The sequence below is a fragment of the Oreochromis niloticus genome, linkage group LG3 (assembly GCF_001858045.2).
Source record: "Oreochromis niloticus isolate F11D_XX linkage group LG3, O_niloticus_UMD_NMBU, whole genome shotgun sequence".
Classification (NCBI taxonomy): domain Eukaryota; kingdom Metazoa; phylum Chordata; class Actinopteri; order Cichliformes; family Cichlidae; genus Oreochromis; species Oreochromis niloticus.
In genome coordinates, this window is record NC_031967.2 from 33,581,616 (window position 1) to 33,602,998 (window position 21,383).

Sequence of the window (21,383 nt, forward strand, 5' to 3'; positions counted from 1 at the left end):
GGATTTGTAAACCCGAGAAAGTGGAGTTGCACAGTGGTACCGTCATAAAGGGGGTGAGTTCAGATACTTAAAGGGATGAGCTGTTGTTGTGTTTTTCACTCATCAGTTGTGGGTAAAGTCATGGTTCCGTTTGACTTTAGCATGCTGTGCTGGTCACTTCCTGATTTTCTGCCCTCTTCGGTCCCTCCTCCTCCTCCTCCCTCTGTGCTGTTGCAGAGATGTGCATCACCGTTGTTGATGGTAACACTTTTCAAGTTTGCTCTGAGGATCTTCCACGAAATCCTCGAGTGCACACTTTGAATTTCCTGTTCCTCAGAAACCAGCAGAGCCAAACAAGCAGGCCAACGATCACAAATACAGCTGCTGTTATAAAGAATGTTCTCCACGACCAGTCAGAGCACTCTGATGGCTGCAGAGGACAAGAAGACAGCAGCAATATTAGTTAGCAGTTTTAACTGACTTTTAATGCTTTCAGTTAAAGTGAAAATCAAAGATTTTACACTGTAAAGCTCAACATAAAGATGAGATCTTTATATACAGTCTGTGTGGACAGACCACAACCCTCTCTTTGCACATCTGCTGAACCGCTGTGTCTGAATTCTGACTGTTCTTTGCTGGCAGGACCGGTTGCCTTTGGCCCCTCGTGCTTATCTTTATGGCCACGTTACTTAGAGTCTTTCAGTCAGTCTGCAGTGATTAAACTGTGGACGATTAAGGTTTACAGTGACGTGTGAAACTACTCAAATTCTTACCGTCGGTGTGGTTGCAGGCTGTGAGGTGCTGCCCGGTGGTGGTGGTGATGGTGTGGAGACGTGCAGGTGGACAGCAGAGCGGTGTCTCTCTGTCTTCTCCACATCACAGTAATACACTCCCTCGTCCGCGAGCTGAGCTCGCTTCACGGTGAGGGACAGGTCTCCTCGCTGGTACCAGTCTGATGGTATGGACACTCGGCTTTCATCATAGCCGTCTCCGTAGGTGATTTGCTTAGACGGAGGATTCAGCTCCAGCACCAGCTCTCCGTCTCTCCTCCAGCGCACCGATTTCACAGCCTGACCGACTGTAACGGAGCGACACGGCAGCGTGACATTATCACCCCGGGGTGCGACAACTTTATAGGGCAGAAAAACGTGCAACTCTTCCAGCTCCCCCCTCTGTTTGTAGTTGCAGGTAAACGCGTAATAGCCGTGATCGTTGAAATCTGCTCTCTTTAATATCAGAGAGTCGGAGCTGTTATCCACCCGGTTAATGTAACCCGGTCCCGGCTTCCAGACACCGTCAAAAGAGGCGACCAGCTGATCGGTGCCATCCATCAGCTGATGATGTAGTGAGACTTTTCCCGTCTTGCACTCCTCTGTCAGGGCAAACCTAACATCGTCTCCTGCAGCGGTCTGGATCAGTTTCCCAGACACCCGGCTGATAAAAAGAAGAAGTAAAAGAAGAATGTAAGTGAGGGGGACAGATGTAGGACTCATCCTGCGCGCGGAGTGAAAATGTGCACCGTGAACGCGCGAGCTGACTTTTTATAGTGGACGATTTGACATCCTCGTGTTTCCTTTTATGGTCGCGGTGGGTGGTGCCGTCCGAAAACCGGTTTGAGCCGCAGGAGAGCAGAACGATGCCCAATTGGCCAACTGACTGTCTGAAACACTGAAACAACACTGTTATTATTATTATTATTATTATTGTTGTTGTTGTTGTATCACAGATGGGTAAAGGCGCTGTTGCACATGACACAGCCGGCGTTGTTACCCTTTAACCTCAGTGTACTTCAGATACATGTATTTATGCTGTTTTTATGTAATAAACGGAATAAAACTCTAATCTTGGCACGTTGCCTCCAGCAGGAAGTGATCGATCTGCTGAGCAGGCGCACTGCTCTCCTTCGCTAGCAGGTTCATTTGACGGGGAAAGAAAAGTGAGCCAGAAACAGCAGAAAATGACAAACTGTCCCCACAGTCTGTGCTGTCAGGGAGATAACGACCATAGAGAGTTGATACCCAGGCTTATGTACACGCTGCAGTTTGGAAACAACATCTGGACCAGGGGCGATTTTAGCCCATTTTTGGGGGTGCTTCAGCACCCCCAAATTGAATCAAAGCACCCCCAAAGATTTCTTACTTGTTTTTGACAATATTTGCTGTTTGTGTGACACACTACTAAAAATATAAAAAGCATACAGTACTTGGTTGAGACGGAACATTTTAACAACAAAAGTATTGAAAACCCCTCCCCCCTCCCAAAATGGTTTGTTCCAGCTCGCCCCCACTCTGGCTCTAGGGTCGTTGCTGCCAGAGCGATGGTAGCTGAGACGCAGGGAGCGGAGGTGGAGTGCCTGGATTAAAACAGGACATATTAGCAGCATTTAACCTTCAGTTACTCTTTATGTAGTTAGATAGGAGTCATGTTTCTTTTTAGCTGAAAAACATTACACCAGGTAACCTGCAGTGTTGAAAATGTGTTTTCCAATGATGTTTGCTACCCTACAATCCGTCCTACTCTGTAGTAAATTCAGCGACATTTGACCGTCCTGTTGCTCCCACTGAAATGTATACAGACTATTTAAAATCTAAAACTTAAAATTGTCCGTAGCCTACTGTTGTTACCACTGTCCTGTTTGAAATGGATACTAACTAGCTAACTGACTGAATGCCCATTAACCTTATAACTCCTTGTGTGTGTGTGTGTGTGTGTGTGTGTGTGTGTGTGTGTGCAGAGAGACAGCCAGGTTCATAATGGATATAAGGAAGTTTTTTCAAAAACAGGAGCCACATTCAGGTAAAAGCGTAAGAACAAATGATCCATCAATAAAGAATAATGTTGGATCAGTGTTTCAATATTTATATCTTTTATTAGATGTTCATGTGGTTTGGTTATTTGCCTTTTGGTTGAAAGTACACTGAGAGAGGACTTTTCGTTAGTGATCTTAATAAAAAAAATTTTCATATTAATGTAATTTTTTCATCTAATTGAATACAATCTATTTGTGTATGATTGTCAGTCCAAAGAGGGAGAGAGGAAAGAGGGGAACGTGAGGAGAAAGTACAAGGTCAGGAAGAACCAGGTAAGAAAACAGACAGACATTTTTGACCCTTTTCAACAACATTCTAACATAACATTATCATTGATTGGGGAGATTAAAATTAATGATATATTTTTATGTGGTTCAGCCACAACTCTACTAAAACCTCAGCCAGTAATAGGTAGGCCAACTTTTGGACCGTCCAGTATGACTGCTGCATACAGACTTATGCGGCAGAGAAACACTTATCAGTGTTTCTCAAACTTTTTACAGTGTGTACCACCTGAGAAAAATGTCAAGCTCTCCCAAGTACCACTATGAAAGCATGAAACTCATAAATCTTACAACACAAAATTAGTATTATTAAATTAGTTAAATTAGTATCTGCAGTAAAGATTTTTTCATACATTGTATACATTCTACCACAGGCAAAGTTGCCTCCATTTTTATAGTTTTTTATTAATATTTTGTAATAATTTATTCTGTTTTGGGAGTGTTTTTTATGTATCTGTATTATATTATACATACACATTAAAAGTGAATCTCTGTCCAAAACATGCACTCAGTTTACTTCTTACTCACTATGAGCATCATTTAAATAACCTTTATCAGATTTGATGGTTTTGCTACAGACTTCTCAAAAAAGTGTTTTGCTTTTCTTTCACAAATGTGGGGATTCAATTGTGTTAAAATGTACAAAACGGTGATGTCATGTTTTGTGATGAGGACCCAGGCACAGAGAGACTTGATGAATTTAAGAATCTTATGATTTAATAAAGAAATTTGCAGACTTGCACAGAGAGGGTAAAATTATGATGACTGATAGCGGAGATGAAGACAACAGACGATGAGGACAGGGAGGAACAGGGGTTTAAATGCACCAAGGAGACAGTCAGAGAGAACTCGGGACAACTGGAGACATTTAAGGATGCATGGACTCACAGAGACAGGGAAGACGTCTCATCGTGACGTGTAAAGTTTATCTTGCCTGGCTGGGCAGCTCTCTGGGTGCTCAGCACCCCCAAAGCTCTGATCCTAGAATCGCCCCTGATCTGGACTTCAGGTAACATTTTACTAGCTGTACTTGAGCTAACTAGCTAAAACCTTTGGGAAATATCCAGAAAATGTGGAGGTGTTCAGGCGTCCCCATGATTATTGATGCCGCTCAAATACATCCCAGCTAATGAGACACTAGTTAACTGTTTCAACTGAACCAGAGGAAAGACTAGAACAATGCTTAGCTTAGCACGGCTAATAAGCTAACGAGCATAGCCTGCTCAGAGCACGATGACATCTACACTAAAAGTCTGTTTATTTTCCACTTTTAGGGTATCTTACAGTTTTATTGAAACTAGTCTTAATTTTTCTGACCCCAGAATAAGAAAGAAGTTAGTGCAACATAATTTTAAAGCATTTTTATTATTCAACTGCCTGCGCAAGCCGTCCACTTCAGTTCTCTCCAGTCGCCACCCTGGTCTCTGAAAACTACTGTTTTTAAAGACCAAAGAGACACGATTAACCAACTGGCCACAGCTGGGTTAACCAGTCTCTCCCCGTAGCACTGCCCCTTAACCCACTGGACCACCCCTCCCCTGCAGCTGAGCCACAAACCAAACCCTGCTGCCACTGTGACATTTCTTATGATTTACCCACCCAGGCCACTCCTGTTCTCTTGAATACCAGGGACCTAAAGGGGGGGAGGGGTGTCAGTAGGATGGGGCTTAAGTGTGGGTACCTGGGTCCTGCTGGAGGCCAAGGTCTATGGTGGGTAGGTGGTGGAATGTGGTTGTAAGATAGCAAGCTACCGGGGGACTTGACCAGGGTAGGGTGTTGGTCCCAGGGGCCTGCTGGAGGTCAAGATGGTGGAGGGCGAATGTGTGTGCCAGGGCAAGCTACTGAGGGAGTAGACCAGGTTACGATGCGAGTACCCTGGGCCCGCTGGAGGTCAGGGTCAGGCTTCTGCTACCTTTCTGTCTTCTCAACTGTCTCAGCTGGTTTGATTCCAACATCTGCTCCAGTCTGCATGCAAAATATCCTTGGGCAAGATACTAGATACAGGTTGCTTTTTGATGCATTTGCAAATGTTAGCTAGAAAGCAGTGCTCAGAGTAGAAGAACATGTCTATTTATTAATACTCAATAATTCCACAACCAGGTTAGCCTTTATTTTCCAGGTTATTTATTAATTTACTCTAATTATTTCTCATTATTAAAAATGCCAAACTAACTGCAACGCACATAACTGCTAAATATGATCAAAACAGACACAGAACATCCAATTTTATTCACCTTTTAATTTTATCTAACTAAAACTGGTTTAAATCCATTAGTGTGAATTTCAGTAACTTATAACAAAAAAAAAGTGACAATATGCAATTATCAAGAATTGCTGGAGGCTTTCTTTTTGTCGACATGACTCAACTATGTGGTGCAGCACATAGTTGAGTCATGTAGTTTTCTTTATTTGAATTTCAGCAATCTCTCTCCAGATATTTCACTGGTGATATATTGAAGTGGTGATTATTTTTAATTATAATGATGTGATCATTGTTATTTATTCACAAAAAGGTCAAAAGCTGTGGTGGAAAAAGTGGCCAGAAATGCACAGGAAGGATTGTCATTACTGAACAGAATTTTTAGCCGTCTTTTCCTGTGCTGAGTCACACATGCTGTCATGAACTGTGGATACTCTGATGTTTAATCTAAGTCTGATCAGTGGGTTAGTTTGATCAGATCTTTTCTTGCTTTTTCTTCTTTGTATACTTTGAACTAATGAAAAAATGAGTCTGGTGCTCACACTGTCTGTGCAGTCTGCCAGCAGCGTGTCAGTAAAGAGCAGTGTTCAGCCCATAAGATCAGTCTGTGTCGTTCTTATTGTTTTGGAGGTAGAACTCTGTCAGCATGTCAAGTTTCTTTATGACAAATGCAGAATCTTGCAGTAAAATCTGACACTGGATTAAAATAATGTTGTAAAACAGCCTGATTGCAAGTGACTTTGCACGTTAGCATACATTAATACATTAATCCTCAGTTTAATTTATGTTTTGATATCTGCTGTCATTTATTTTTCGGGCGTTTCCATTGTTTATATTGAAGAGAAACAATGATGGAGTGACTGAGCGCTCAAAGTGCCTGTTAGTGTTGGTGTATGAGGTGAAATAGTCCCACTAACTTTTAATTTCAGTTTTCTGTGAGTCACAGCTCAGCAGCATGAGGCGTTCATTTATAGCTTTTTTATAGAAGTAGATGTTTTCAGATTACATTTGTTTCCTCACTGATTTAGCAAGAGAGGGAGAGCTGGTGTTCTGACTCATGCTGTAGACGAGTGGCTCTACGAATCCACAGTGTTGGCTTCACTCAACTATGAAGGCAACACTGTGTAAATAGGTGCTGTCTGTTGTTCAGGGAGGTTTATAATAAAGTGTGGCTTGTGGTGGGTTGTGTTGTGGAAAGTAGTTCATGTTACATTTGCTGTGGATCAGGATGCAGCAGGTATCTTAACACTCATATCACAGCTGTGGGTCACATATGCAGTTTGTAGTTCTGTTCCTGGTGAACTCTGCTGTTGCTCCCTTCCCTATTCCCAACCAATCAGCATTCAACAGTCTTCTGTGTCCAGCAGTATGCAGTGGTGATTTTGCAGGACTGCACTGGAGCACATCTGCAGTGGGTGAACACCCCTCTCTGCATGAATTACTCTCAGCAGTCAGGCCCTCGTCCTCCTTCAGGAAGGCCAGGTTCATGTCTGCTCCTGCTGAGATCTTTGTGTGTGATGCTGACTCGTCTCCTTTGGGGCTTGAAGATTTTTCTCGAGGCTTCTGCAGCAGTAAATCTTTCTGCTCTGGTCTGTTAGCCTTATTCACTGTAATCATTTATAATGTTGTTATTAGGCGTGGGAAATTAGTTTAAAAACCCAAACATGATTTACACAGTTTCCCATTGACCTCAGCGCACCAAACAACAAGTTCTTATATTAAAAAATGGAGAAGAAGGATCGACAAATTCATGGCTTAAAAATATCACATCAGAACTTCTTCTTTTCTTTTGTTCTCCACTTTCTCCACTTTACTCAGTTTTTTTGAGGAAACACTGCACACCAGCTGAGATGTGTCATGTTTCATCTGAAGCTGAGCTCGGCTCTAAGATGGTTCACATGTCTGTGCATGAGTGTTACAGCACGAGCTGTGGATTTCTGCAGCTTCTTCAGAGTGATCGTGGTCCTCTTGGAAGCTTCTCTGACTAGTGCTCTGTTGCTCGGTCTGTCAGTTTAGGTGGACGGCCATGTCTTGGTGGGTTTGCAGTTGTCGCAACTTTTTCTATTTTTGGATGATGGAGTGCACAGTGCTCCTGGAGGCAGCAGCGCAGGATTTGGCGTTGTTGTTACAGTCATGCTACTTTGTCGCAAAGTAGCATGACTGTAACAACAACGGCAGCTCTTTGGGGAATTACCAAAGAGCTGAAGATTTTATGGTCTGTTCTCAAAAATGTAGCCTAAATGCACACCAACAAACAAACAAACTGTATTAAAACAGACATAAAAAACAGTTTTTTTTTCTCATATGATGATGACTCTGATGGATCAGTGTAGCCACTCCACAGACAAACACACACGCGAACTTCAAAGCTCACAGAAGTGGCACGCCCAGATAAGTCTTTGTTTGAAATTAGAGTTATTGCTGCTAATAGTTTTGGGGGAAATAAATTGATAGAGCAGAGTATCTTGATATTTTGATAATTGACTGTCTCATGACGACATTTATGTCAGGTTTTGTTGACAGTGTTGAAATGTTTGACACCGATATTCACAAAGTTTAACTTTGAGGACATCATTTGCAGTAAAAACATGATAAATCACTGTGTGTCTTATTGCAATACTCAGAATGTCGCAAAATGTTTATAAATCACAAAATTACACCATCATGAGTGAAATATTGTGATAAGAGCCTATTGTGGGCTGTCTGAGGATTCCCACCTCTAGTTGCCAACTGTTTTTATTCGCTGATCTGCAACATTAACATCCATCAACACAGGTATGACTGTGCAAGACACTGCACAGTCATAGCTAGAAACTACAGTGCCTACAACAGTACAATGAAATTGGAAACTGTCCCACATTGGTGCTACACACAACACAGTAACTTAAAGTTTAGGTGCAAGAAAAGTACGAGCAAAATAAAAGAAAAATGAATGACTTAATAAATAAATAAGAGTGAATGTTTATTGCACTTTGTTGTTGTTGTTATTATTATTATTATTGTTATTGTTAAAGTCCAGGGAGGTAGCCAATCAGGTCAGCTGTTAGCATTGATTAGGACTATTATAAAAGTTGTCCTTGAGTGTGTTTGTCTGTCACCTCAGCAGCCTGACTCTCCTGGCAGACAGCAGCAGCTTAAACACCCCGTGTCCTGGGTGTGTGCAATCCCATAGGATGCTGCGTGCCCTCATGAGACAGCGAATGCTGTACAGACCATTCAGGGAGTGAGGAGGATGTCCAACGATTTTTTGGGCCATATTAATGACCCTCTGAAGTGCTTTTTTGTGTGCTGTGGTGCAGTATGTCACCACACCTTCAATGGAGCAACCGTAGAAGGCGATCAGCAGCTGCTTCTTCAGGTCCATTTTTTCTGAGGATTCTCAGAAAATGGAGACGCACATCCTGTAGATAAGTAGCTCTAAGATTTACTGTCTCTGCTGCTCTGAACGAGTCCTCTGAGCTTCAGCCGCAGACACAAACTCACATTTATCCAGTCAGATTCATCTTCAGGACCTGAGGGAGCAAAGCAGACACAAACTGCAGAATATTTTATTTATTGGTCTGTCAGCACCTAATCAAGCCTCTCTGACCACATACTGTTGAATTGCTGTCTGATTGTGTGAGGCTGTAGCTCCATCTGTCTAATGTTGGTGTAGAGATCATCCTTTCATCAGCTGCTGGGACAAAACCTTAAAGCTCAGATAGAGATAACAGGTGTCACACAGTAACTGTGAGATGAGCTGTATCTGCTGATGGGAGGCTGAGGTGGAGGTGGCTGTGATAAAGGTGCTTAGATTTGCACTGGGAATGACAGCTGTCAGGTATAAGAGTAGTTATATCTGATGGACTGGTTAGTTTGGACTGTAGAGGATTACATTCATGTGATATTGAGCTGAAAGAGGAAGCTGATGGGAGTTGTGGGAGGATTGCTCTATTAGGAGCAGAAGTGAGTGATTGAAGGAGAATAATTAGCTGATTTTGTTGAAATAAAATGTCTTTAGATGTCTTTGAATTACTCAGCTTGGTGGCTGGCGTTGAAGTGCTTTCATAAGCTTTCCTGTTTTGACTTTGCATTCTCTCCCTGCGTCACTGTGGGTTTCCTCCCAAACACATTCATGATACATGACTTGGTGATCCTGAGCTGGCCGTGGACGTGGGGTTAAATGTGGCTCATCAGCTGCTTTGCACAGTGCAAACCCTTCATAACCCTTCATTTGTAATTCTGCTAAACTAAGCCACCATCTTTACTGCTGCTCTGATCAGTGCATCACGTCTCAGTTCCACATCAGTAATCCCAAAAGTTGATTCTGTTCATCTGCATGTAGCGTTTTCAGTGGCTGCAATCACAGCATTGTAAGATGGTGACAGATGTACCCTTAGGCCCCCTCCTGGATTCAGAGATGGTCTTTCCCTTTTCACGTAAATGGCCTCCTTGACTCCGCGCTCAAACCAGTGTTCCTCCCTGTCCAGGATGTGTACATCCTCATCACTGAAAGAGTGTCCACTGGCCTGTAGGTGTAAATAAACTGCAGAGTCCTGGTCTGATGAGGTTGCTCTTCTGTGTTGTGCCATCCGCTTCGCCAGAGGTTCTTTGGTTTCCCCAATGTATAAATCCTGGCAATCCTCCTGCACTTAACAGCGTACACTATGTTACTCTGATCCTTGGGGTGGACCAGTTTTTGGCGCAGCGTGTTTTGGGATTTAAAAGCCACAGAGACGCGGTGTTTAGAAAAAATGCGTCTCAACTGCTCCGATACTCCTGACACACATGGGATCACTACAGGTTTTTCCTTGGGCAGCGGTTGTCCTTTTCTCCCGGATCGGCTGGAGCTTTGTTTAGGTGCCTTTCCAGCTTTGACAGAAGTCCAGCTGGGATAACCACATTTACTCAGGGCCTTCTTGATGTGTTGTTCTTTCTCCTCCCTGGCCGCTGTGTCAGTGGGGATGGTGTTCGCTCTGTGTTGTAGCGTCCTGATGACACCGAGTTTGTGCTCCAGTACTAACTACGGTTGATCAGTGGGTTTTAGTCAGTGGTTGTTGATCAATGATTATGAGATTTTGCATACTAATGATGAAGGAACTGACCTCCCAGCCCATTGTTCCTTCAGTGGGCTGGTTTCAGTCATTATGCAAATGTACTGTTTATAAGTTTGGGGAAACCTGCAGTCAGCTGAGACTGAAGAAGTCACTTGGATGAGTGACGAAACGTTTCTCCCACAAAACGCTACGTCCAGATGAACAGAATCAACTTTTGGGGTTCTGTTTACGTTTTTTAGCCACTTGGCTATGATAGTAAGCAGTAGATTGATGATTGAGCATGCATCAAGACACATCAATAATGCTCAAACTATTTGTTGCCTTTCTGTGAATAAGTGAGTTGCAGTCACAGTCGTATGAAATAAAGCTTGGTCTCAATCCCAGTAATTACAGGACGGCTTTTTTATGGTCATTTTGACTTGTACTGCTCAAATGTTCACACCGTCATGTGAATGATGTCTGTGGTGGGTGTGGGTGTCAGGGTTCCTGGGTCGTTGACCCAGTGCTTTTAGTTTTGTTCATGTTCAGTTTATTTTGCCACTTCCATGTTCTCACTTCCTGCTTTTCCTGTGTCAGCTCGTCTCGTGTCATTAGCCAGATTATGTTCAGCTGTGTACTCACCGGTTTCTAATCACTCATCATTCAGCCTGTGTATTTATGTTCCTCAGTTCAACCAGTCCAGTGTCGTGTCATTGATGTTCCTGTGATGTTATGTTGTTGTTTACGCCTGCGTTCAGTCAGCCAGCCAGCCTTTCAGCCTTTCAGTCATTCAGTCATTCAGTCAGTCGTCCAGCCAGCCAGCCAGCCATTTCCTACCTCTGTTCTGTTTGTTCACTCCATCGGCAATAAATACCGACCTTCACCTACCTACCTGTGAGTCCAGCATTTGGGTCCTCCTTCCCTCATCCACAACACAGATCCTGACAGTGGGCTCAGAGAAGGTTTGCTTGGGGTTTTTGCTTATTTTCATATTATCAAAAAATGCCAACACTGTTAGGCTGAACGAGCGGACTCTATGGCAGAACACACAGAAACGCAGGGAATGCAGAAAGTGCTCTTTATTTACAATGTCTGGATTATTTACACAGGGTGAGAGATTGTGTACAGTGATAAATAAACTGAGGGAAACCAGAGAAGGGAGCTGACACGCACTCGGAGTGAACGGGGAAATCAGCGCACGCATGGTGGATCTACGAGAAAAAAGAAAACAAAGTTTTAGGGGAAGATACCAAACAATCGGTAAGAAGCGGTAATAAACATGAGGAGAGTTGGAGAGCTCTCTTGTCACACTGGCAGTACAGGCTCGGGCGAGAATCTCCGGGATGTGGAGGTAAAGATGAGATTGATCTCTGTAGTGATCCTGGAAATACGGCTTCACCAGCAGCTGACAGGCAGCCGGGTGATGGATCCGGCTAAGGATACAGGAAAACAAGTATCCAAAACATGGGTTGGCCGTAGTGCACACCACGGAGATTAACACACACGTTACCACTCAGGGAGGCGTCAGTATTCGGACACCAGACGTCTGTCACGCTGCTCCTAAATAACGCTCCATCAAAATGACGTCTGATGTACCGCTGGTGTGCCAGCATCCCATGACACACCGCCCCGCCTACCTGTGCTGCAAAAGGAAGCAAACCCATGACAGCACACCAGAGAAACCCCACCAACTCCTAATAAACATCTTCCAAATCTGTGACTTTCTCTGAGAAACACAGAGCTGCAGTCTGCTCTTCAGGTTTTCCTGTATGTGTGGATCTGAATATCAGGATGGAGCCTCATGAATGCCACAGAGTTTGCATGAATCACTGTGATATGATCAAAGCTAACAGATATTTTCTGTCCACTGTCTGATAACAAACACTGACCAGGATTAAAGGGGAACTTTGATGACATGTGAATGCAGCTGGTCAGGATAAATTAAAGGTGGTGAGTGTGTGTTACTTTATTTAACTGAAATCTGTGGATTGACCTTTTATTTCTGAGCATTTGTTCAATCAAAAAGCTTAAAATGCTCATGTAAATGAACCCAGAGTTAAAAAAAGAAAGAAAGAAAAAAGCAAAACCTCTTAGGAAGCAAAATGTCTCTGTTCAGGTGAAACTTCTGTCCCACTGTGACGTCTCTTAGAGAATAGACTGTATTGATCTCTCAGTGCATTATGTGCTGAGTCAGTTGAATCTGACAGTGTTTGCTGCCACACACTGCTCTAGTGTGTACACACACCTATCTAACAGATGCCCATATAAGGTAATGTTTACATCCAGGACATCAGTGTAACCAGCAAACAAAGAGAAATGAATCTGTGAGAGATTCTGTTCTTGAGTGTTTCATGCAGGCAGATCCTGATTCAGCACAGCTTATAGTTTCTTATTTCCTGATGTTCACAGAGTTTCTTCACATGTAGAGTTGGTTCCACTACCCTGAGGGCTGAACTACAAACCAAGTCCAGCATAGCTTAGCTTTCACTGATCATAAAAGCTCAGTCAGATATAACAGACATGCTTCAGTCTCTGTTTGCTCTCACACTGAAAGTGATTTCACGCCTCCTTTCACACCTACTTCAGTCCAAAACAATATTAGAGGAACTGTTGATAGAGATCAATAGAATATAACAAATATAGCAAACACACAGCACTGGTGCTGATAAGTGAGTAAGGAGAGTAAGCAGTGCTGCAGACGATCAGTGATGTTCAATAAGTAAGCACTGCGATAAAGGCAACAACAAAGTCATTGACTCATTGTTGTACTTTCATCTGATGCCTTGTGTGTGTGCACACCTTGTTTTGCATGGCAAACGCTGACAAATTGATGTGTAAAGACTGAGAACAGTTACTGACAGAGGCCACAAACCCATAAACAGAAAAGAAAACACTACCTCCCTGTACGTTTAAATAGTTAATGAAAATCTGAAGTCTACTTTTAGCTTTACATGCACAGATCAGCAACACTTCAGACCCTTGAGCAGTTTTCAGGAAGTTAGAACTGAACTCATCTCTATTGTTGTTTGTTTAATGATCTTATCAGGTTCATACCAAACAAATACGCTGTCAGTGTTTGAGCTCGGTGTACTGCTTCTCCCTGATGGTGCTGATTTTTCTTTTCAGCTTGTTTAACTGAGAACTTCAAGACTTAATGTTAATCCTCTTTAACAGTGTGTGTGTGTGTGTGTCTCAGTGCGATGCAGAGCTGCTCCTTACTGAACCCGACCCTGCAGAGCACTGAGGGCGTTCTGTCCAGCATCAGGACCACCTGGCAGGAGTTTGTGGAGGACCTGGACTTCTGGAGGGTCCTGCTGCTGCTGGTAATCTCCCTGGGCCTCGCCTACTACGTCAGCAGGGTCCTGCCTTTCTCAGGGTGGAGAGGAGGCAGGAAAATAAATGAAGATCTTTATGTAGAACAAAGACCCTGTTTGCTCTGTTACAAGCTGATATTGCTGATGTTTTGTATCTTTGATTTTCATTGTTTTTGCCTCACTTTTATTTACATCAGGGGAGGGTCACTTTGTTATCAACTCAACCTTATTGGCACTCAGCAGCTTCCCTGAGCTTTTTATAAAGAGCAAAGTAAAAAGAGTGAAGACTGTAAATCTGTACAAACAACAGGACATGGGCTCACTGTAAAAGAATAATTTTAATATAAAAAGAGTAAATAAGTAAGTCGAATGAGAATTACATGGGTATTTCCTTAACGTCTGTTCAGGCTCCAAATGTCTTATAACAGCGGTCCCCAACCTTTTTTGCGCCACGGACCGGTTTATGCCTGACAATATTTTCAAGGATCGGCCTTTAAGGTGTCGCGGATAAATACAACAAAATAAAACTAGTACCGGTACCGAAAAAAGAAGATTTATTCATAACACACGTGAAAAGATCCAGGAAAACCGAGTTAACGATAAAACGATAACAAAATGACGCTGAAAACCGATAAAAACCCTGAAAACCATACATTTCACACCTGAGCCTCAACTCTCACGGCCCGGTACCAGTCCGAGGCCCGGGGGTTGGGGACCACTGTCTTACAACATATTCAGCTGGATGGATGCCAAAAGTGTACCGGAAAGACAGGAATTTACAGCCACTTTTGGCATCCATCCAGCTGGTGCTTACCCTGCCCTTTACAACATATTCAGCTTTTCAGTGTCGTCACTCTCCACTTTTCCTTTTTTTTTTCTTTTCTTCTCTACATACAGCTTCAGCTGGAAATTAAAAAGTTAATAGAAAATTTGGTAAATAAAAAATAGAAACAAAATAAAGTTCATCTAAAGAAGGGTTACTGGAAGAAAAGGAATGTATGATTGAAAGAATCGTATATTTCTCCTCCAAACTGGAGCATCTGTTGTTTTGCTTATTTTCCTTACTTTCCAAATGACCCACTGGGCCACATTAAGGTCAAAGCAGTGCTGATCTGCTGTTCTCACTACTTGTTTTGTCTTTTGGTCCAAAGCTGAGCTCGGCTCTAAGCTGGTTTAAATATTTCCTTCTTGTAGTTTCACAGCATCAGGCCCTGATTGTTGTTCCTCAGTTGAGTTTTCACTCTGAAAACCATCAAACACTTTAGATTCACACGTGTTTGTTTGTTTGTTGCAGGAGCTGGTCTCCTTTTCCACTTTGCGGTCACTTGATGTTGAAGAGGTGAGTGTGTTAGAGGAAATGTTAATGTCAGCTATGCACTCAGAGGTCATTGTACCTGCTGCTGCTGCTGCTGCTGCTGTGGTTGTAATGATGTAAACCCTGATTGGTTGGATAGTTTGAGTGACAGCATTTACTGAGGCAAAACAGAACAGCTGCTGATCCTGAGCTACTCTTACAAATGAAAGATCAGTGAAGATCATATCCTCTATTGGACCTGACTGAACAGCCAGAGCCTGATGTTCTCTACAGTCATGGCCAGAAGAAGCTCCAGTGTCAAAAATGAATCACAAAGCTCAAGTTTATCTATATTTACATTGTAATAAAAAGTCTGTAAAGTGGTGATCTGTGTTGGGGTCCTTAATGCTGACTGAAAATAGTTTGTGACTTCTTAATGAAAAGTGCCTTAAAAACTCTTTATTTAAATAAATAGAAAATATGCTTTTAAAAATATGACAGGAAGGGTTTTATGGAAATAAAGTAGGTGTATTGTATTCAGGAAATGAGGATTAAAACGAGCGTGTCTGTTCATTTCCTTTTGATTCATGAACAGCCTGGATCAGGTCCAGACACTTTCTCCCAGTGTGTAACAGCCTCAGTGTTTCCTGAACTGTTTGCCTCCAATAACCTTTGTCTCTGCTGGGCTACACTGGGAAACTCTCCACACTGACATTCAAAGGGAAAAAGAATCATTCTTGTGTGTGTGGCCTAATTTGTCAGCAAATAAAACCTCTTACATCCATCAGAGATGCTGGCTGTAACCTCATGTTTAAGAACCATTTCTCCTCTTGATTTACAGCTGTTAAATTACTGTTTGTATCTTGAGTGAGGACCTCTCCCTGACTAACATCACCACATCGCTGGCCAACGAGGCTCAAACTCGCCTCTACTTCCTCTGGAAATTAAGACAACTATGAGTCCCACCTGCCGTCATGCGTTCCTTCTACTGCACATTTTTGTTTATATATGAATGAGATTTACAGCTTTAGCAAGGACAAGCTTACCAAGAAAACATACTGAAAATGGCAAACTTTACATGTGCCTGTCCATATTTGATTCTTTAAAATGTTTTCTCATTAAGTCTAAATGTTTCAGAACAGATTCCACATGTGCAGAGGCTCGTGGAAGACGATCTGAGGGACTTCCTCTTTCATTAAGTTGAGCACAGCCACAGATCCGCTGGCTTTTTCTTTTCTGCGAGCTCTGTTTTTATGCCCTCTGTACATGTAAGGACAATCTCTATTAGCATACTGAGGGACTTCTTCCTTCATCCAAGTCTAACCACAGAGCCGCTGCTACCTCTCACTATGACTGAGCTGTGGCTTTTCCATTCCTGTGTCTAATGGTTTTTATTTAACTCTGTCAGTCCATCACCACCTCATCCTACAACCTATAATGTGAAATTAAAGCTAATAAGACGTTTATAAATTGGTTATTTCCTCTTGGCTTAACCAGGCTTCAAACTTTACCACTACCAACTGGACAGCTGTCAATAAATCAATAAAATACAAAAGTTTTTTTTTTTCTTCTTTACAGTTTAAGTTACTGGTGTGCAGATACTGTGTAACTCGCTACATGTAAGCACAGATGGTGAAGTTAGACACGATAGGAAGACATGGAGACACTGATGAGCGTCTCCAAGTAAAACAACCAGTTTCTTTATTTAAAAAAATTATGTTTATTTCATTCGTTATTCTTTATTATTATTATTAATGGGCAGTAGGGTAATTTTCTCTGGAGCATCAGGTGGCCTTTTAAAGCCATTTGTAGAGACGTGCTGATCTCCTGATGACTGATCATTATTGGTGGTGTGGCACCCGTTTAGTTGGGCTCCGGTCTCTTCATCTCTTGTTTCTCTCCTCTGTTTCCTGCCCAAAAGGAAAGTCAGAGGAACAACGATACCAGATGTTACAGCTGCTGTTACAAGGACTGTGATCACTGTGATCCATGTCCTATCAGAGGACTCTGATGGCTGTGAGGACAAGAAGACAGGAACCAGGCATGTTAGTGAGTGTGGTTTGTGCGAAGGTTTCAGCCAGTGTAAATTTAAACAGAAAACCAAAAACAAATGTTTCTGTGCAGTTATGTTATCTAATATCAGTCTGTGCTTCCAGGGAAACGTGTCATAAAAATGCACACAAACACAAACAGACAATGAGCTCCACCCGTGAAGTGAACTGACTGTGCAAGGCGTCAAATCCAGGTGTTGGTGGAAAGCCTGCGTGCTGTGACATCACCTCACTGTCCTCCACTCAAACACTGACCCACTGCTCCGAAACACTGACTGCAAATCTGGCAGATTGGCGCCAGATTCAGATGCGCCAAACGCCCCAATAACGAGCCATCAAAGTTTGCTGTTCAGTGTGTAGCTATTTAAATGTGGTCGGTGTACTCACCGTCGGTGTGGTTGTAGGCAGAGGTGTGCTACCGGCTGCTGTGGGGACTTGAGGGTGGACTCGCAGGCGGACAGCAGAGCGGTGTCTCTCTGCCTTGTCTATGTCACAGTAATAAACTCCTTCATCTTGTTGCTGGACTCTCTTTATGGTGAGGGACAGGTCTGCTTGTCGGTCCCACTCTGATGGTATCGACACCCGGCTTGTGTCAACGTCTTCCCCGTATGTGATTCCTCCTGTTCCATCCAGCTGAAGCACCGCGTTTCCATTTCTCCTCCAGCGCGCAGATTTCACCGACTGGCCCGCGGTGACAGAGCGGCACGGGAGTGTGGCATCCTCGCCCTCGGTTACAGCAACTTCAGAGGGGACAAATACTTCCAGCTTGATCGCTTCCAAGTCTTTGCCGTTGCACGTAAACTCGTACAGCCCTTCGTCGTTCAGATCTGCGTTTTCCAGGATGAGAGAGAGCCCTCTTTGATTCACGCGGTGTGGATGTTGTGGTCCGGGTTTCCAGACGTTTTCCAGGGAGGCGATCAGCTCCGTGCTGGCATCATTCCTACGCAGATTTAGTCTCCCCCGTCCCTTCAGGCACTCCTCTGACAGCAGAAACTCAACTCCATCTCCTAAAGGAGCTTGGATCAACTTTCCGAAAACCTCTCTGCATAAAAATAGAAGAATGCACAAAAAGCCCAGAGTCTTCATCCTGTGAATGAGGCGGTAAAGTGTCTGTCCTCCACAGCAGCGCTAAATAAGGAGAACGTTACGTAGGCAGAGTAGCGTTTACTCCCTCGAGGGCAGCACCGCCCACCGAAGAACGGCAGCTTTAGTGCCTCGCCCAGGTACCTTGGATTCCTGAATTCCTGATTCCTGAATCACAAAGCTGTTTATTTTGTTGTTGTTGTTGGATACACTGTAATAAAAAGTCTGTAAAGTGGTGATCTGTGTTGGGGTCCTTAATGCTGACTGAAAATAGTTTCTGACTTCTTAATGAAAAGTGCCTTTAAAACTCTTTATTTAAATAAACAGAAAATATGCTTTTAAAAATATGACAGGGAGGGTTTTATGGAAATAAAGTAGGTGTATTATTTAGCAGTATCTGAAAATCCTTATCAGGTGATTAATTGAATTCACCCTGTTTTGTGAACGTGTAGATTTTCACCCTTTTTTTTTTTTTTTTTTAAAGCCAATAAATGTCTCGCCTTTTAATTTGACTTTGTCTCTGTGTCCTGCATTTGGTTGCGCTGTCAAGAAAGTGTTGGTCATTTTACAACATGAGCATTATTTTGTCTTTCCTGAAGGAATATTCAGGAAATGAGGATTAAAACGAGCGTGTCTGTTCACTTCCTTTTGATTCATGAACAGCCTGGATCAGGTCCAGTGTGTAACAGCCTCAGTGTTTCCTGAACTGTTTGCCTCCAATAACCTTTGTCTTTGCTGGGCTACACTGGGAAACTCTCCACCCTGACATTCAAAGGGAAAAAGAATCTTTCTTGTGTGTGTGGCCTAATTTGTCAGCAAATAAAACCTCTTACATCCATCAGAGATGCTGGCTGTAACCTCATGTTTGAGATCGTTTCTCCTTCTGATTAATAGCTGTTAAATTACTGTCTGTTTGTATCTTGAGTGAGGACCTCTCCTTGTCTAACATCACCACATCGCTGGCCAACGAGGCTCAAACTCACCTCTACTTCCTCTGGAAATTGAGGAGAGCACGAGTCCCACCTGCCGTCATGCGTTCCTTCTACTGCACATTTTTGTTTATATATGAATGAGATTTACAGCTTTAGCAAGGACAAGCTTACCAAGAAAACATACTGAAAATGGCAAACTTTACATGTGCCTGTCCATATTTGATTCTTTAAAATGTTTTCTCATTAAGTCTAAATGTTTCAGAACAGATTCCACATGTGCAGAGGCTCGTGGAAGACGATCTGAGGGACTTCCTCTTTCGTTAAGTTGAGCACAGCCACAGATCCGCTGGCTTTTTCTTTTCTGCGAGCTCTGTTTTTATGCCCTCTGTACATGTAAGGACAATCTCTATTAGCATACTGAGGGACTTCCTCCTTCATCCAAGTCTAACCACAGAGCCGCTGCTACCTCTCACTATGACTGAGCTGTGGCTTTTCCATTCCTGTGTCTAATGGTTTTAAAAACTCTTGTCAGTCCATCACCACCTCATCCTACAACCTATAATGTGAAATTAAAGCTAATAAGACGTTTATAAATTGGTTATTTCCTCTTGGCTTAACCAGGCTTCAAACTTTACCACTACCAACTGGACAGCTGTCAATAAATCAATAAAATACAAAAGGTTTTTTTTTTCTTCTTTACAGTTTAAGTTACTGGTGTGCAGATACTGTGTAACTCGCTACATGTAAGCACAGATGGTGAAGTTAGACACGATAGGAAGACATGGAGACACTGATGAGCGTCTCCAAGTAAAACAACCAGTTTCTTTATTTAAAAAAATTATGTTTATTTCATTCGTTATTCTTTATTATTATTATTTTTTTATTAGTAGTAGTAGTAGTAGTATTAATGGGCAGTAGGGTAATTTCCTCTGGAGCACCAGGTGGCCTTTTAAAGCCATTTGTAGAGACGTGCTGATCTCCTGATGACTGATCATTATTGGTGGTGTGGCACTCGTTTAGTTGGGCTCCGGTCTCTTCATCTCTTGTTTCTCTCCTCTGTTTCCGGCCCAAGAGGAAAGTCAGAGGACCAACGATCCCAGATGTTACAGCTGCTGTTACAAGGACTGTGATCACTGTGATCCATGTCCTGTCAGAGGACTCTGATGGCTGTCAGGACAAGAAGACAGGAACCAGGCATGTTAGTGAGTGTGGTTTGTGCGAAGGTTTCAGCCAGCGTTAATTTAAACAGAAAACCAAAAACACAATAAATGTTTCTGTGCAGTTATGTTATCTAATATCAGTCTCTGCTTCCAGGGAAACGTGTCAAAATTAAAAATGTCCCCTTACACACAAACACAAACAGACAATGTGCTCCACCCGTGAAGTGAACTGACTGTGCAAGGCGTCAAATCCAGGTGTTGGTGGAAAGCCTGCGTGCTGTGACATCACCTCACTGTCCTCCACTCAAACACCGACCCACTGCTCCGAAACACTGACTGCAAATCTGGCAGATTGGCGCCAGATTCAGATGCGCCAAACGCCCCAATAACGAGCCATCAAAGTTTGCTCTTCAGTGTGTAGCTATTTAAATGTGGTCGGTGTACTCACCGTCGGTGTGGTTGTAGGCAGAGGTGTGCTACCGGCTGCTGTGGGGACTTGAGGGTGGACTCGCAGGCGGACAGCAGAGCGGTGTTTCTCTGCCTTGTCTATGTCACAGTAATAAACTCCTTCATCTTGTTGCTGGACTCTCTTTATGGTGAGGGACAGGTCTGCTTGTCGGTCCCACTCTGATGGTATCGACACCCGGCTTGTGTCAACGTCTTCCCCGTATGTGATTCCTCCTGTTTTAGCATCCAGCTGAAGCACCACCTTTCCGTTTCTCCTCCAGCGCGCAGATTTCACCGACTGGCCCGCGGTGACGGAGCGGCACGGGAGTGTGGCATCCTCGCCCTCGGATACAGCAACTTCAGAGGGGACAAATACTTCCAGCTTGATCGCTTCCAAGTCTTTGCCGTTGCACGTAAACTCGTACAGCCCTTCGTCGTTCAGATCTGCGTTTTCCAGGATGAGAGAGAGCCCACTTTGATTCACGCGGTGTGGATGTTGTGGTCCGGGTTTCCAGACGTTTTCCAGGGAGGCGATCAGTTGCGTGCTGGCATCATTCCTACGCAGATTTAGTCTTCCCCGTCCCTTCAGGCACTCCTCTGACAGCAGAAACTCAACTCCATCTCCTAAAGGAGCTTGGATCAACTTTCCGAAAACCTCTCTGCATAAAAATAGAAGAATGCACAAAAAGCCCAGAGTCTTCATCCTGTGAATGAGGCGGTAGAGTGTTTAGCCCGTGCGCCACGGGCTTTAAAGAAGGAGAACGTTACGTAGGCAGAGGCAGTAACGCTAACGGTGGCAGCACCGCCCACCGAA

General features: G+C 43.3%; 2 protein-coding genes across 2 annotated transcripts; both read right to left on the reverse strand.

Annotated features, from left to right (window-relative positions):
- Positions 1–250: 250 nt before the first annotated feature.
- LOC106097048 (uncharacterized) lies at positions 251–18,944 on the reverse strand. Its single transcript, XM_025904883.1, has 6 exons — positions 17,335–18,944; positions 16,756–16,910; positions 13,508–13,654; positions 11,539–11,721; positions 753–1,413; positions 251–409 (listed from the first exon to the last, which is right to left on the reverse strand). Exons 1-6 carry the CDS (start codon positions 18,031–18,033, stop codon positions 251–253), a joined length of 2,004 nt encoding a protein of 667 aa, XP_025760668.1. The 5' UTR covers positions 18,034–18,944.
- A 276-nt stretch (positions 18,945–19,220) lies between these two features.
- LOC112845464 (uncharacterized) lies at positions 19,221–21,296 on the reverse strand. The gene is made up of 3 exons (XM_025904887.1): positions 20,571–21,296; positions 19,876–20,129; positions 19,221–19,347 (listed from the first exon to the last, which is right to left on the reverse strand). The coding sequence occupies exons 1-3, from the start codon at positions 21,270–21,272 to the stop codon at positions 19,221–19,223; spliced, it is 1,083 nt and encodes a 360-aa protein (XP_025760672.1). The 5' UTR covers positions 21,273–21,296.
- Between the last annotated feature and the right edge of the window lie 87 nt (positions 21,297–21,383).